The sequence below is a fragment of the Lynx rufus genome, unplaced genomic scaffold (assembly GCF_022079265.1).
Source record: "Lynx rufus isolate CCGP_SWC_20201006 ecotype Redwood Valley unplaced genomic scaffold, mLynRuf1.p SCAF_16, whole genome shotgun sequence".
Classification (NCBI taxonomy): domain Eukaryota; kingdom Metazoa; phylum Chordata; class Mammalia; order Carnivora; family Felidae; genus Lynx; species Lynx rufus.
In genome coordinates, this window is record NW_025814830.1 from 43624800 (window position 1) to 43640751 (window position 15952).

At 34.9% G+C, this 15952-nt stretch overlaps 1 protein-coding gene and 1 non-coding gene across 4 annotated transcripts in view; both read left to right on the forward strand.

The window, feature by feature from the left end:
- Positions 1–15952, forward strand: part of AP1G1 (adaptor related protein complex 1 subunit gamma 1) — an 81210-nt gene that overhangs the window by 44211 nt on the left and 21047 nt on the right. For 2 of the 3 annotated variants that reach the window (XM_047078717.1, XM_047078718.1), the window contains exons 5-14: positions 1400–1496; positions 2695–2771; positions 3669–3677; positions 5999–6094; positions 6563–6643; positions 6849–6947; positions 9467–9522; positions 11089–11202; positions 14253–14393; positions 15203–15257. In XM_047078717.1, the coding sequence (XP_046934673.1) occupies positions 1400–1496; positions 2695–2771; positions 3669–3677; positions 5999–6094; positions 6563–6643; positions 6849–6947; positions 9467–9522; positions 11089–11202; positions 14253–14393; positions 15203–15257 (825 nt within the window). The remainder of the gene's footprint in view (positions 1–1399; positions 1497–2694; positions 2772–3668; positions 3678–5998; positions 6095–6562; positions 6644–6848; positions 6948–9466; positions 9523–11088; positions 11203–14252; positions 14394–15202; positions 15258–15952) is intronic. The other variant, XM_047078719.1, reaches the window with a different exon arrangement.
- Positions 11488–11573, forward strand: LOC124511955 (small nucleolar RNA SNORD71). The gene has a single exon (XR_006961996.1). It is a non-coding gene; the product is annotated as a small nucleolar RNA SNORD71 (small nucleolar RNA).

Here is a 15952-nt window from a genome sequence, read left to right on the forward strand (position 1 = left end):
TATAAATCAAAATCTATTTTTATACTAATTTTGGAGGTGGTTTTTTTAATTGCTAATTACCTCTAGTTGATAATTGTGAAGACTTTACTTAATTCTCTTAATTCCTCTTTTTTCAAGGAAATGATTTATAAACAAACATGTTACTGGGTATCCTAGAAACCTAATTACTTCCTAATTTACTGGATTCTAAACAGTATTAAACAAAGTGAATAATGAACAGAACTTTAAGAATTTACTTTTATTCTAATAGTGCCTGTGTCTTTGCATTAGTGCCTTTGAATCTCTGGAAGTGCAGTTCCATTGGGACCTAGAGAATTATAGAGAATCATGCTCTAGAACACACTTTCTAAATTGGTGTGTCTAAATGGAATAGTATTGGAAGACAGTGATCTCATTCTCTTAACTTGCTTTTATATGTTGATATAAACATTTTATGTTTTTTAAAATTGTGCTTGAACTCTATAACCTTCATAAACAAAGGATGTAAAATTTAGAACTCCCAAGAAGTGAACACTTAATATTGCGTCCATTTCAATGGTGTGAGGCAAGATGTTGCAAGGACCATGCTGTTTTCCAGGATCATACACTGTTAATGATGACTGCAAACCAAAGCCAGTGCTTTCTCTTAAAGAATGTGTGGCTGCTCTTGTTCAGAAAATACATTATTTCATTAAATAAAACATTCCTCTGGACTGGTAAAAATCTTTTTCTCCCAAATATAACTTGGGAAGAATTAGCTGAAATCTTTTCTAGTTAATATATCTAAACTTGTATGGTATTTAACTCCAACAAATAGTAGTTATGGTTACTTTTGGTGGGCAGAATCAAAGTCAGTCTTTGTATGTTTCTTTCCAGTGAACAAGCCAAGACCATCTTTTCTTCAGTAGAGACTAGCTAATTATTGTTCAAATGGTTTTCTTGATATCAGCAGAGAGTGAATTGGGGAAGGTATAGATATTATTAATAGTAACAGCAGTAGTATATCTTTCAGTTGCATTGTGTTTTTTTTATAAAACCTTTTGGTATCTTACTCAGAAGAATGGTTATCACAGATGGAAGTCTCTGCAAAACTTTGTAAAATCCCACATAAGTTATATTTGTCTGATAAGTTCATGTTAACCATGTTCTAGGAAGTTTTTGTCCACTTATTTAGTAATGTATGAACTAAGGAACAGGTGAGCTAGAAGTTCTCATTAATGAAATAGTATAAATTGGAAAGCCCTAATCAGTTAATATATAATACATCTGATATCTGACTTCTTTCTTCTTTCTTGTTTTAGTAGGTGAACTAGTTGATATGGTTTTTTGTTGGTGGTTTTTTTTTGTTTTTTTTTTTTGTAAGATTGGTTGCCCTGACTTAATTGAAATAAATCTTTTGTCCTTTTTATTTTTTTTATAGGCAGCACTATGTGCTGTTCATGTCATCAGGAAGGTTCCTGAACTTATGGAGATGTTTTTACCAGCAACAAAAAATTTATTGAATGAAAAGAACCATGGTAATGTGATTTGGATGTACTTGTGAAGTACTGAGGGAAAAGAGGAATGAGAAAAGGCTTCAGGCAGTGTTGGCCTTCTGTTTCAGTGCAGTGGAGTTGTCTTTCTTCTGTGTATAGACACTTTTCCAGGAAGGGCTGATTGATCAGATCTCTTTCTACTCTCATAACCTGCTTTTATAATTAGAGATTGGTGCCTTCATAGTTAACTTGTTTTTCATTTTTGGTCTACTTTTACTATATTAAAAGTACTATGTTTAGTTACTAATATTTAGCATAATGTACAAAATATCCTAGCCTTGATTTTCATATGTAAAACACCTTGATTTCCTGGCTATATTATAATAGAAAAAGTTATTTTTTTATTGTCTTGTGATAGGAATGTAAGATTTATGAAAATACTTTAGGTTACTTGTAATAGGAATTTATAATAAGTACTTAGATACCTTCATATTAAATGTGAGAGAAATTAAATGGAACATGGGTATTCTTTCCCAAACATTTTATTCTTATTTTGAAGTCAGTGAAACAAGTTCTGAGTAAAGAAAATTCATGTGTCCTACTAAATGCTAAGAGAAAAAATGGTAAGGTATATTTAATTTGGATTAATTAATTAATCCAAAGGATTAATTCAGTCCTGTGCCCAGAAGGCTCAGAATATACTTGTTGAACAAATTAATGGTTAGGGTACTTATTTATTATTAGTGGGAACTGTTGTGAGATCCTTTTTATTGTCTGTGGAACAAGCATGTTCACTTTGTCATCCATAATTACGTGGAGTTGTGATATATTTTATTTGGAAATTTACAGTCTTAATAAGATTTCTGCTTCTAGAATTATCAGAACTCAGCTAACAGCTTATAAAGTATGGAGCAGATGATACCTAGCTTATATTGACTGTGAGCATGTCCTTATGGATATTCTCAGATGGAGAGACACATGTGTTGGTTGTCATTTTTTAGCAATTATCTTGGTAACATAATTGTTTAAAATATTCTGATTTGACTGACTTGGCCAGTATTAAATCAGGCATCTATTAAACACCTCCTTTGTATTCACCTCAATGCTTAGCTTCTTTGGGAGAGTAAAAAATAAAAGTAGCAACTATCCTTTTGGAATTGACCTTCAGAACTCAAAGCCCTGTTCTATGAAGCTGAATATAGAGCCTCATTTTTAGTTTTTGTTTGCTCTTTTATTTCAGGTGTCCTTCACACATCTGTAGTCCTCCTCACAGAAATGTGTGAACGAAGCCCAGACATGCTTGCACATTTCAGAAAGGTAGGCACCATTCTATATGCCTAAGCCTTTCTTGATTGAAAAATGATTTTCGTGAGAAACACATGGTTTTCTCAGTTATGAATTTTCTTTTGAAAGGAAGCTATTGAACTGAATAAAGGACTTGACCAGCCCTGCTGCGTGGTAGGGCTGGGAGCCAGATTTAGGCATATAAGAACTGGCAGTAGTACAGTGTTTTCTCTTTCATAATAGAAGTCTTCTCTCATTGTTGGCAGACATACCAGTCTCTCATGTGCTTTATCTGCTGTTTTCACATTGAAGTCAGGAAATGTAACCTGAGGTCAGATTACAAACAGGAATTGTGTGTGTGTGTGTAAGTGGTGCCCTGTGTGTGTGGTGCCCTGTGTGTGTGTGTGTGTGTGTGTGTGTGTGTGTGTGTGTGTGTGTATTAAAGACAGGTAATTTTTTTTTTTTTTTTAAGGTGAAAACTACAGAGTGGAATTTGACATTACTTTTATGTAACACAGGGTCACCTTCTATTCATTTTAGGCTGTTGACTGGTGGTGTAAGTCTAGCTTTCTTAAGTCCCTCCCTTCCTTTCTTACAGCATTCTAAAGTGGAAATTTTTGTTTTCTCCACTTTCTTTTAGAAGACAGTAGTAAGGACTTGAAAGCTATACTTTGGGTAGTTACATGCGTTTAATTCCTTTTATAAGGTGTTGATCACTCAATAAATGGGGCCTACTTTGTATTTTAGTTATCATGAGGCTCTAATAGCAGTTCTTTTTTTTTTATTTTTTTTTTTGGCCTTTTTTTTTTCCCCTTAGATGTTCATGTCTTGATTAAATAATTGTAAATAGTATGAGGCCCGTATCTGTCCCTAATGCTTGCTTTGTATGTTTTGTTCCTGTTGTCTGTTTGGAATCCTGCTGTATGTTAGAATGAAAAGGTAAGAATTAACCCTCTTTTAGATGGTGCATGCTGGCATTAGGTCCTTAGTAGCTTTTGTGCATCCATCCACAAATGTGGCTTTTAAAAACACACTAACACTGCAGCTGTGCTTAATACTATGAGTTATTTGTTCTTGCATTTTTGGCTAACTCCCTAGTCCAGTTTTTGTCTTGTCGTTTAAACTCCCAACTCCAAAATCAGCCTTGGATTTCAGTTGCAGCCTTTCCTGAATTCTAAACCTCCTTCTTTGCCATTTCTTCATCTTCACTTGAGAAACTTTGAACGGTTTCCCAGTGGCTTTGATGATGGCAATTCCAGATCAGTTTGGAGACTTGGCACAAAACACTGCTTCTTTTTGAAGTAGATATTTTAAAGCCATGTGTGGGTAACCTCATGCTTTAAAAAGCTCTGTATGTATTTCTGAACTCTCAGTTCAGACTTAGAGCCTTTATTTCCCCCTTACCTGCACTTAATCTTTTCCGCAAGTTTTGGAATATGAAAAGCATTTTGAGGTAGAGTGGGTGGGCATCGACTGATTTTCATGGCTGCAGCCCTTCCCTTTGTCATCTTATTTTTGTCATCAGTTTTAACAACTTACATTTTCATCTGAAAAATAAAGCTGGGTTCCAAGAATCTGTATGTTGAACACTTAGACATTTGTGCTTTTTGCCCCAAGGCAGTTTTAGGTGGTGTGCTGGTTTTTTGTCAGTGAGCAAAACAATTTCTGAATTTAGTAGCCCAAGGAAAAAAGATTTCTCCAAGAAATCAGATTAAACAAATAATTAGGGATACGTGTAGTACAAAAAAGTAGGCCATTGGAAAGTATGCAAGGCGAGCTGCTTTTTGTGCAGAGCTTGGTAACTGGATGATTCCAGCTTAATCACATTTTAGAGCAGTTTATAAATTTATATTATTTTTACCTTTAATATAAATCTGCCTATGGATGACACATTTAATGAGGATTCTGTTTAGAATTTACAGGTCACCATAGTTTAGTTTGTTTTAATCTTGGAGTTGTCCAAGTTAGAATTTTGTTTAAATGACTTAAGAGTCACTTAATTCTTAAGTGTTACGGCCACACTTCTTTAAATTCATGTAGATTATGTTCTCTTACATTTAGAAGTGGGATTTACGTGTTGGGAGTGCATACATTGGGCATAGCTTGGCTTTTGTTTTGATCTTGATCTCCTTTTGGAGTTGGGGAATAAGGAGGGAGCAGAGCCAGAACAGTAATTGAGAAAAAATAATTGAGCTGCAACAAAATGGGGCTGTTCTGATTGCCTCTAAAAGAGATGTGATTCACTTCACTTTGGACACTTGTTTTCTTAATTTTATGTGCTTAGAGTTGTTTATGTAGCTAAATTGAGTTTTTAGTTGGAGCCTGGAAAAATTCCTGTTGTGGCAAATGTTTTGGAATTGGGTTTAATATTAAGTGCTCAATCAACAGAATGAAATGAATGATAATATTTAAAGCATTTTAAAGTTCAGCTTGGCCATAGACTTGCCTCTACTATGTGTTACGACTCTAATGGACAAAGTAAAGGAAGGACAAGAAAGGAATTCTGACCATAAGGAATGTATATTAATATAATAAGACAAGAAAGCAGGCAACAAATCAGTCTGTATAATTAAATCCTAAAGTAAAATTTTACCAAAAATTGTATCTTAGGAGTTGAGAATAGGGAAAGGAAATTATTCATGGCCTTGGTATCTTCTTGAGGTGAAAATAAATTTTTTCATGTGTCTTTTCCCCTTGGTCAGTGCTGAAGGCGTTTGTATTCCTGTTGTTTGTTGGAAAAGACTATAAGTAGCCTATCTTAAGAGCAGAGAATTTTTTTTTCTCTGTTTAAGATAGTACATTTTAAAACTATAATTTTAATAAGATCACCAGTATTTTTGGTGATCACATTTTATATCCAAATGTTTGAATGGATAAAAACTGAACATGCATGTGTTACCTAGGTATGTCAAGTTCTATAGAAGTAAAAATGTAGTATGCCCCGTAGGCATCTGTTTGACTTTTTTCCCATAGGCTTTCTGATGTACTGTTATTTGTAGTATCTTTGTATATATAACTCTGGAGTAAATAAGTCATCTGTTTTTAATTCACATAAAAATACATATTCCTTCTTGAGTTCTTGGCCTAAATACTCCTAAGTTATATTCATCAAGTGTCAGCAGTATTATACCAGCATATTGTATCAGTAGAATTTTTTTGGATTCAGACCCTTGCACCCTGTTCTTAAGCCAAATCCCCTGCCTGTTCATGAGAAATTCTTTGATGTGCACTGTTTTTTGATGCATCTTTCTTCTCTGCAGCTTGTGCCCCAATTAGTTCGTATTCTAAAGAACCTCATCATGTCGGGATATTCACCAGAACATGATGTTTCTGGTATCAGTGACCCCTTTTTGCAGGTGAGGTTGAAAGAGAATTTTGGAGAAATTAATTTAATACTTTTGAAATAGATTGTTTCTTTCCTCTTAAGTTTTTGTCGGTAGAAATTTGGTAATTGATTGATTAAACTAATTACATTAATAAGTGAATAGTGACACAGTTCTGTGCTAAATTAACAGGATAAAATTATAGTTGTAATCGTCGAAATTATGTATTGCATAGAGACTTGACTTGCCAATGTAGTAGATCCCTGCAGGTGGTGGTATCCTTTAGCTGTAAAGTGATGAAGTGTGCCTTGTCTCATTACTTCATTAGGGCATAGAAGCATACATTACTTCTCTAAAGATCATGTTTAAAATTCTTCTGTTTGAATTTTGGCCATTTCTAATGGGATCTAAGACTTCATTTAAGTAATTTGAGTTTCATATCAAGTAAGTTCCTTTGTGTCAGACATTATTTATTGACACTTCTCGTATTTTGCACATTAGGTACGAATTTTGCGGTTATTAAGAATTTTAGGACGAAATGATGATGACTCAAGTGAAGCTATGAATGATATATTAGCACAGGTGAGTAGACTCAATCTGCATTATAATGAATCTTCATTTTAGTAGAGCAGGGAGCCGAGTGATTGATGGTGGTTAGATGAGCAGTATTTATTTGTGTTTCCTCATCAGTGGCTGTAATTAGTCACAAAATGCCTCTTGTTACCTCTGGATATTTTTCAGAAGTGTTGTTTTATCACTTATGTACTGACCTCTTGTGACTTTTCAGGTTGCTACAAATACGGAGACTAGTAAAAATGTAGGAAATGCTATTCTTTATGAAACGGTTTTGACTATCATGGATATAAAGTCAGAGAGTGGACTGCGAGTAAGTCTTTTTAAATCTTCCCTCCCCCCCCCCCCACATGCATTCCAATTAGAATAATTAGACTTGAGTACTTTGGAAATGAATTGCATTTGGAAATTAACTTTAGGAAAGCGATACAGAATATATAATGCTGTGTTTTGGTATCTAAAGTATCACTCCCTCCATTGAAGGTTTTTGGTATAGATTATAATAAATTTTGGATGATCTTAGGTATAGGTAGATATATAGATGCTGTTGAGTGAAGGAGACATTTCAAAAAAGTTTTTACTAGGGCTGTGATTTGAGTCGTTTCCATCACTTCGAACAAGACATCATATTTGAGTTAATCTGTTTTTCTTAAATATTTGTGTGTGTGTTTTTTTTTTAAGAAATAAACACTTAAAAAACTGAAACAGTACAAAAGGTGTGCAGGGAGGAAAATGTCTGTGGGTAGCTTTCACATTCTTCTAGTGGGGAATGTGGTATCCTTTTGTAACATGTTTTTTCAGAAATTTTTATATTTAAATTGTGTACATGTGTATTTCTTCTCTTACCCACTTTTTGAAACCTTTTTTTGGTACTTTAGACTTACAGAAAAGTTGCAAAAATTAGTTCTGAGTTCCCATATACCCTTCACTCAGTTTCCCCTAATGTTAACATCATGCATAACTATAGATGATTACTGAAACTAAGAAGTTAAACTGGTACCATACTGTTAACTAAATTACAGAATATATTCAAATTTCACCAGTTTTTCTACTTCTGTCCTTTTTCTTCAGGATCCAATCCTAATCCCACATTGCATTTAATTGTCATGTCTCCTTAGTGTTCTCCAATCTGTGGCAGTTCCTCCGTCTTTCCTTGTTCTTTCATGACTGACATTTTTGAAGAGTATTGATCAGTTACTTTGTAGAATGCCCCTCAAATTGGCTCTCTCTGATATTTTCTCATAATTAGATTGAGGTTATGCTTTTTTTGGCAAGACCACCACAGAAATGATGTACCCTTCTCAGTATCATATCAGGATGCTATCTACTTGTCTCATTACTGGTGATATTAACCTTGATCATTTGGTTAAAGTGGTGTCTGTTGTGTCTCTCCACTGTAAAGTTATTTTTTTCCCTTGTAATTGAAAATACTTTGAAGGAGACACTTTGAGGCTATGCAAATACCTTGTTCTTAGACTTTATGCCCACCAATTTTAGTATCCATCAGAGAATCTTGTCTGCTGTAGTTATTTAGGATGGTGTTCCAATCATACTTTTCTCTTTTCCTCATTTTTTCCTCATTAAATAATTGGAATTCTCCTATAAGGAGGGTTCCCCCTCATGAATTTATTCATTCTTTCAATCACTTAATGATAAAAGAATTGGTAGCTCATAGCCTTATGAGAAACAGATTACTAGAGACAGTCCAGTATTTGTATATGGTTCTTTTTGTCTTTAACATTCCAGTATCCAGATAACTTAAAGTAACTTAGGTTAGTTCTCTTCTTCTCCCTACCTTTCGAGCAAAATGGTAACATATATATATTGCCCTGTACCTTACTCTTTTCACCTAATGTTATCTTGGAGCTAGTCCATATTCATGTAGATAAACTATATTCATGTAGAGAGACCATTCCCATTAAAAAATAATTATGGTGGAATATACATAATATAAAAGTTACCATTTTAACTGTAGTTTAGTGGCATTAAATACATTCACATTGTTTTGCTACCAGCACTACCATTTATCTTCTGAACTCCTTTGTTTTCCCAAACTGAAACTATGTACCCATTAAACAATAACTTTCCATTATTCTCTACCTCCGATGCCAGACAACCATCATTCTACTTACTGTCTTTGTGAATTTGACTATTGTAGATACCTCATATAAGTGGAATCATATAGTATTGTCCTTTTGTAGCTGGCTTATTTCACTTAGTATAATGTCTTCAGGGTTCATCCATGTCGTAGCATGAATGAATTCATTCATGAATGAATCCACTTTTTTTTTCTTTTAAGTTTATTTTATTTTGAAAAAGAGAGAATTCCTCCACACTGTTAGTAGGGAGCCTGACGCAGGGCTTGAACTCACAAACCATGAGATCATGATCTGAGCAGAAATATGTGCATATGTACACGTGTGTTTGTCAGGTAATTCTTAGAAGAATTGTTGAGGCAGAAGTAATATTAAAAAAAAGAATTTTATATATATATATATATATATATATGTACATACATACACATATATGTATATATATGTATATGTATACGTATATTGCCAGATTTTTCACCAGTGAGGCTGTACCAATATTATTCTCCCACTAACAATATAATTTTAAAATATAATCTTTCAGCAATTACTGTTGAAATAGAATATGATTTTAAGAGTTTGCCTTCAGATTTTTGTTTTGTTTTTGTGTTTTGCTAGCCATCTGTAGAAATACCAACTACCACCTTTAAATTGCTTGCACCATCGGAGGCCAGGAGATGATCCTTAAGTGATACAAATATTTTGTTTTCTTCCATTTTTAACCAGTGCTGTTTCTCTGTAGGTCCTAGCCATAAACATCCTGGGTCGTTTCTTATTGAACAATGATAAGAATATTAGGTAAGTCAACTGAAAAATATCTTGTACTTTGGTTTTATAAACTCAGTGTTTTCAAGAGTGACTTTGCTCAAAATTGCACATGGATTGAATGACTTATCTAGAACTTCAACTCAGGATTTTTATTTTTAGCCTGATCTTAAGACTACTGTTTTGTAAAGAATATGAGGATTTACCTCATGACTAAATTTACTTTTGTTTACACTGTTAGCATTAGAAGTCAGCAGACTTTCTGTGAAGGAGCAGATGGTCAATATTTTAGGCTCTGTGGGCCTTAGAGTCTCTGTGGCAGCTACTCAACTCTGCCTCTTGGTATGAAAGCACACAGACTATGTAAATGATGAGTGTGGCTATATTCCATTAAAAATTCATTTATAAAACCACACAGCAGAGGGCTAGAGTCTTGTAGGTAGAGGCTGTGATTTGCTGACCTCTGCTCCAAATTAAGAAGAAAAATAACATTTTGTGTAGCAAACCTGGAATGTGTGAACTCTAGCTAATTTTTTTAGGTAGATCAATTTATTGGTATTTTATTTTGTTATATTCCTTTGTGTAGTGTATCCTGCTTGCCCTTTTTCCTGTTTTAATCAGGAAAAAAATTTCTTATGTTGAGCATTTAAAAATATGTAAATAACACCTGAATTATCTCCTCCTTCCAAAAGAATTTTTATTTATTTATTTATTTTTTCAAATGTTCATTTATTTATTTTGAAAGAGAGAGAGAGATCACAAGCAGGGGCAGGGGCAGGGGCAGACAGAGAGGAGAGAGAATCCCAAGCAGGCTCCCTGCTGTCAGCACGGAGCCCAGTGGTAGGGCTCTGTCCCACAAACTATGAAATCATGACCTGAGCCAAAATGAAGAGTTGGATGCTTAACCAACCAACTGAGCCACCCAGGCACCCCCCCAAAAGAATTTTCAAATACTTGAATAATTTTTTTTTTAAAGTTTATTTATTTATTTATTTATTTATTTAGTGTGCGCACACAAGTTGGGGAGGGGCAGAGAGAAGGAGAGACAGAATCCCAAGCAGGCTCTGCAACATCAGCACAGCACCTAATGTGGAGCTCAAACCTACAAACTGTGAGGTCATGACTTGAGCCAACACCAAGAGTCGGACGCTTAACCGACTGCTCCACCCAGGCACCTCTCAGATACTTAAACCTTAAAGTGAAGGCTTTATAGGGGCAGTTTTGGTACCAGTATCAAAAGGAAGAAAATATAAATGGTAAATTGAAATAATATCCTCTTGCATTTTGGGTCTAAGGAAAGGCATAATATATGCTTATTTTGTTGTACTATTTGGAAGAATTAAAAGGATGGAATTAGTTACTTTTAGAAGTTTAAATGGACTTGACCATGAATGCAAGTCTGAATTTTCCTAGTTACCACTACTTAAGATTATAGTGTCTTTTACACCGTTAAAATAATACCATTATACTCACTAACTCTGTCTTGTCTTTTAAATATTTAAAAATATTTAGTCATTAGATGTTTTCTTTGTCATTATTTTAGAGAACTATCCCGACTTTTACATTTTAATTTGTCTTCTGCAACTTTGTTTCATCCAGATACGTAGCTTTGACATCTTTGTTGAAGACTGTGCAGACAGATCATAATGCAGTACAGAGGCACAGAAGCACAATTGTGGACTGTTTAAAAGATTTGGATGTCTCAATAAAACGGTAATAGATTGTTGATAGTTCTCTGCCCCAGCCCCCACTTGATAACTTTGTAATGGTTTTGAGAGTGAGAATGTTGACATTTGTTTATTTACTCATTATTTGCACAGATTAACTCCCTGCTGAGTAAATCCTTTTTAAGAAAGGATTGGTAGGGAGAAGGTTAGGTCAGTGAAGGAGGCCAATAAGGAATACTAATGTGCACACTGAAGTTGTTCTTGGTTCTTTGATAAATAAACAGGTACAGGTAAGCTGGGCGAAAGTCTGCTTAACAGAGGTACTGCGCTCTGTGTGCTGGAGGATGAAAATACCGAGTGATCCATCGGCTAAGTGATTTATCACAATGCTGAAACTCATATTGCTGACAGCACACATTTTCTCACAGTATTTCTGCCCCAAGATACTAGAGGCAGCTGTGTTTTTTAGAACAGCACATCTAGGAATGACTGTTAGGCAGCAGATAGCACTTTGCAAAGGCATCAATTCTTTTCCTCGACAGACTGACTCTACTGATTGTCCTATTGTAAGAAGTGAAGATGTTTGTAAAATCTAATTTTAGTTGGCCTCAGTGAACTTTTGGTTGTATGTTCAAATTCAGAATAAATGAGATTTGAAATGATATCTGAAACCATTCATTTAACAAATATCTATTCATACTGAGTTCCTTTATTTGCAGAGAGCATATGCTAAGTACATGGGCAATCTAAAGATACAACCTAAACTCAGCAACAATAACTCACCTAGTGCTTTGCACAGGATTTTTTTTTAATTAAAAAAAAAAATAAATAAAAATTTTAATTAAATTAAAAAATTTAAAAAAATTTTTAATTAAAATTAAAAAAAGTTTTTTTTACATTTATTCATTTTTGAGAGACATAGAGACACAGAGTACAAGCGGGGGAGGGGCAGAGAAAGAGGGAGCTGTCAGCATAGAGCCCGATGCAGGGCTGTAACTCACAAACCGTGAAATCATGACCTGAGCCAAAGTCGGATGCTTAACCGACTGAGCCACCCAGGCACCCCTAAAAAAAAAAAAAATTTTTTTTAAAGATTTTATTTTTAAGTAATCTCTTCATCCAATGTAGGGCTCAAACCTACAACCCTGAGATCAAGAGTTGTATGTTCTACCACCTGAGCCAGCCAGGTGCCCCAGGATTTTTTATTTTACTTTATTTTTATTTTTTTGAATGTTTATTTGCTTCTTAGTGAGAGAGACAGAGCGTGAGCAGAGGAGGGGCAGAAGGAGAGGGAGACACACAATCCGAAGCAGGCTCCAGGCTCCGAGCTGTCAGCACAGAGCCCAACATGGGGCTCGAACCCACGAACCATGAGATCATGACTTGGGTCAAAGACAGACCCGTAACCAAATGAGCTACTCAGGTGCCCCAACCCAGGATTTTTTTTGTGTGTGTGTGCTTTCCACAGAATGTATAAGCACCCTCTCAGTTGGTTCTCAGAGTGAGCCAATGAGACAGACTAGACAATTAACTTCTATCCCCAGTTAACAGATTAGTTAAAATACAGTCCCAAAAGAATCAAATGATTTCCTCTAAACCTATGTGTTGGACAGGGCAGACCTGGGAATAGAAATCAGACCTTCTGACTCTTACTGTGTTATTTCTCTATTACTCATGACAGGGCTTTGCATATCAAACGTAAAATCCCTGTCTCTTTGACAGGGTATTTAACAGTAGAAGTTCAGACTCTGAAGCCTGAATGCCTCATTTAAAATCCTGACTATGTCCTTATTAAACTTGATGTAGTTATTTAAACTTTCTCTGCCTCAGTTGTCCCATATGTAAAATGCAAATACAAGAGCACCCACTACAAAGGTTATGCAGGACTAATTGGATTATTATATGTAAAGGACTTTAGCACCATCTAAGAATTAACTATTAGTGGATTTCTGTAAAGATTGAACATTGTTTATAGATTAGCCAAGATAAAAGTATTTTATACTTATTAAATTGGTATTTTAAAAGTCAAATTATATACTATGGTTGAAATTATTGACCAAATATGAAAAGATTCATGCAGTAATCTTCTTATATGTTAAACATTTTGGTTTTCCTTTGATTGCCAAATTTGATGAGTCAGTTCAAGAAACTCTTATTTGCTCTCATGGTACGCGCCCTTTTTTCCTTTTCATGGCCCTCATTGTTTCATTTTCCCTGTCCAGCTTTATTGAGATAAAATTAATATAAACATTGTGTAAGTGTAAGGTGCATTGAATTAGTATACTTATGTGTTGTAAAATAGTTACCACTGGAGCTTAGTTAACATACTTACCTTTTCTTTTTTGTGATAAGAATATTTAAGATCTACTCTCTTAGCAACTTTCAATTATATAATATGCTATTATTATTAACTGTAGTCATCATGCTGCACATTAGATCTCCAGAACTTACTCATTTTATAGTTGAGGTTTGTATCCTTTGACCAACATCTCCCCTTTCCCCCCACCCTCGAGACCCTGGTAACCACCATTCTAGTCTGTTTCTATGCTTTTGGCTTTTTTACCTTCCAGATGGAAGTGATACCATACAATATTTGTCTTTCTCTGACTTATCTCACTTACCATAACACCCTCATGGTGTGTTTTTATTCTAATTTTCTTATATATCTTTTGATGTAAACTGTTACATCATTTTTGGACAGAAGTGGATGTAATAAAGAGAATATGGTGACTTTATCACATTTTTAAGAAATAATGCAAAGAGGTATTCTCATTGGGTAATCATTTTGTTACTTCCCTTGTTTAGCCTTTTGAGTGTTCAAAATTTCAGATGCATAGAATAGACTTTGGAACCCAAACTGCATTTTTGGTGACTAGTAGTGTGTCTCTTGGATCTTTGTAAAGAAAAGTGTTGAATGAAAATTCAGAATGTTAAAAGTAACTTTGATAACTTTGGCTATCATGTATGTATGAAGATTGGGATCACAAGATCGTGCAAGGGCATAGAACCCATCTGCCAGTGTTCAGAAACAACACACCTGGGTTTTGTTTCATTCCCACTATAAATATCATAACTTTTTTCCCCCCCCTCTGCAAGGCGTGCAATGGAATTGAGTTTTGCCCTGGTAAATGGGAATAATATCCGAGGCATGATGAAGGAATTACTTTATTTTCTGGATTCATGTGAGCCGGAATTTAAAGCAGACTGTGCATCTGGAATCTTTCTTGCTGCAGAAAAGTAAGACTTAATTTTTACATTTATTGGTAAAAGATGCTTGGAACTTTTTGAAAGCATCTTTAAAACATGGAGAAAATATTGTAAACCTGTTTAAAACATGTCATGTTTATTTCAGGCTCCCAATTATAAATTTGCTTCATTTAAAAAATAAAGAAAGGAAAGAAAGAAAAGAAAGAAATTTGCTTCGTTAGAAGGCCATTCTAACCAGTATTTAAGTATTTTAAGTATATTAAGTATCTAAGACCAAAAAGAATCCTACTTTTATAAAATCTCTTTGTATATCTATTTTTTAACTTCTCATCTGTGAAGAAGAGAATACAAAAGTGTTTGGATTTTTTTTGGGAGAGAATAGAAAAAGTACAGCATTGAATTGTTCTGTGTAAAACTCTTAGGAAGAAGTACCTCAGTTTTGATAGTATGGTTGTTTCTCCTCTCTGCGCTGTGATTTTAAGGGAATGAATTTCTAGTCCTGGTGTTGCCTGGGTCTGGGAACAGTCCCTTTTCTTCTTTTTCTTTGTCCTCCTGCTTTGTCTTTATGATTTGTTTTCTGAAAAACTGAGATGGAGTCCCATTTCTCAGTTCAGCAACTCCTATTGCAATTATTATGTGAAACATCTAAATTTGACTTTGCCCCATTTCATTACCCTTTGAAATGGAGGTAGCTGCTAGGTTTGAAGATGAAATATGTCAAAAATAATCACTTCACCAGTAAGCCTAAAAAAGACTGTAGCACAGGATTTTTGAAATTCGCTGAGCACAGTATACTTCACAGGTTCCAATGTTTTTATCTGGTGCCATTATTTTCTCAGGTATGCACCTTCCAAACGGTGGCATATAGACACAATTATGCGTGTTCTGACAACGGTAAGTAGCTTTTGTTTTTGTTTTTTTTTTTTTAGTCAACATATACTAAGTGCTGGATGAGGCAGACAAAGCCTTTGTTCTCACAAAGCTTACATTTTAGTTCTAGTGGGGGAGATAGGAACTCCGTGGAGAAATATGTACTATCCAGGTAGGCAGGAAAAACTACTACGAACAATAGTGAAGCTGACTGAAGCAGCATGAAGGACTCCAGCGACAGCAGCGAAGAATGGAAGGTGGGGCAAAGGGCCAAGTCTTTTAGGTAGAGTAGTCCACACAGGTCGCTCACAGGAGGTAACAGTTGAGGAGAGAGCTTGATGAAATGAGGAGCCGTGCAAAGATTTGAGGGAACAGCAAGTGTTGCAAAGCCCTTAAGTAGCAACAAGTGTGGCCTGCTTGGAGAGCAACAAGAAGGCAAGTGAAGCCAGTAGGTAGCATGAGAGGCAGAGAATGGTAGGATTGATACAGAGGCTCCATTATATAGGGCCTCATAGGAGTTGGGAATTTTTGTTTTTAATATGATAGGGAGCCATTGGAAGCTTTTGCATGACTATAAATTTATTATGGATTTAAAAGTATGGTTTTATAAGATACTCTTTTTTAGGCAGTCTTGCAGAGTTTTGGAGCTTCTTTGTTTATTATGCAGTTAATAGGGATTAGAAATTTAACAGTCAAAATGGAAGTGTAGTGGTATATAA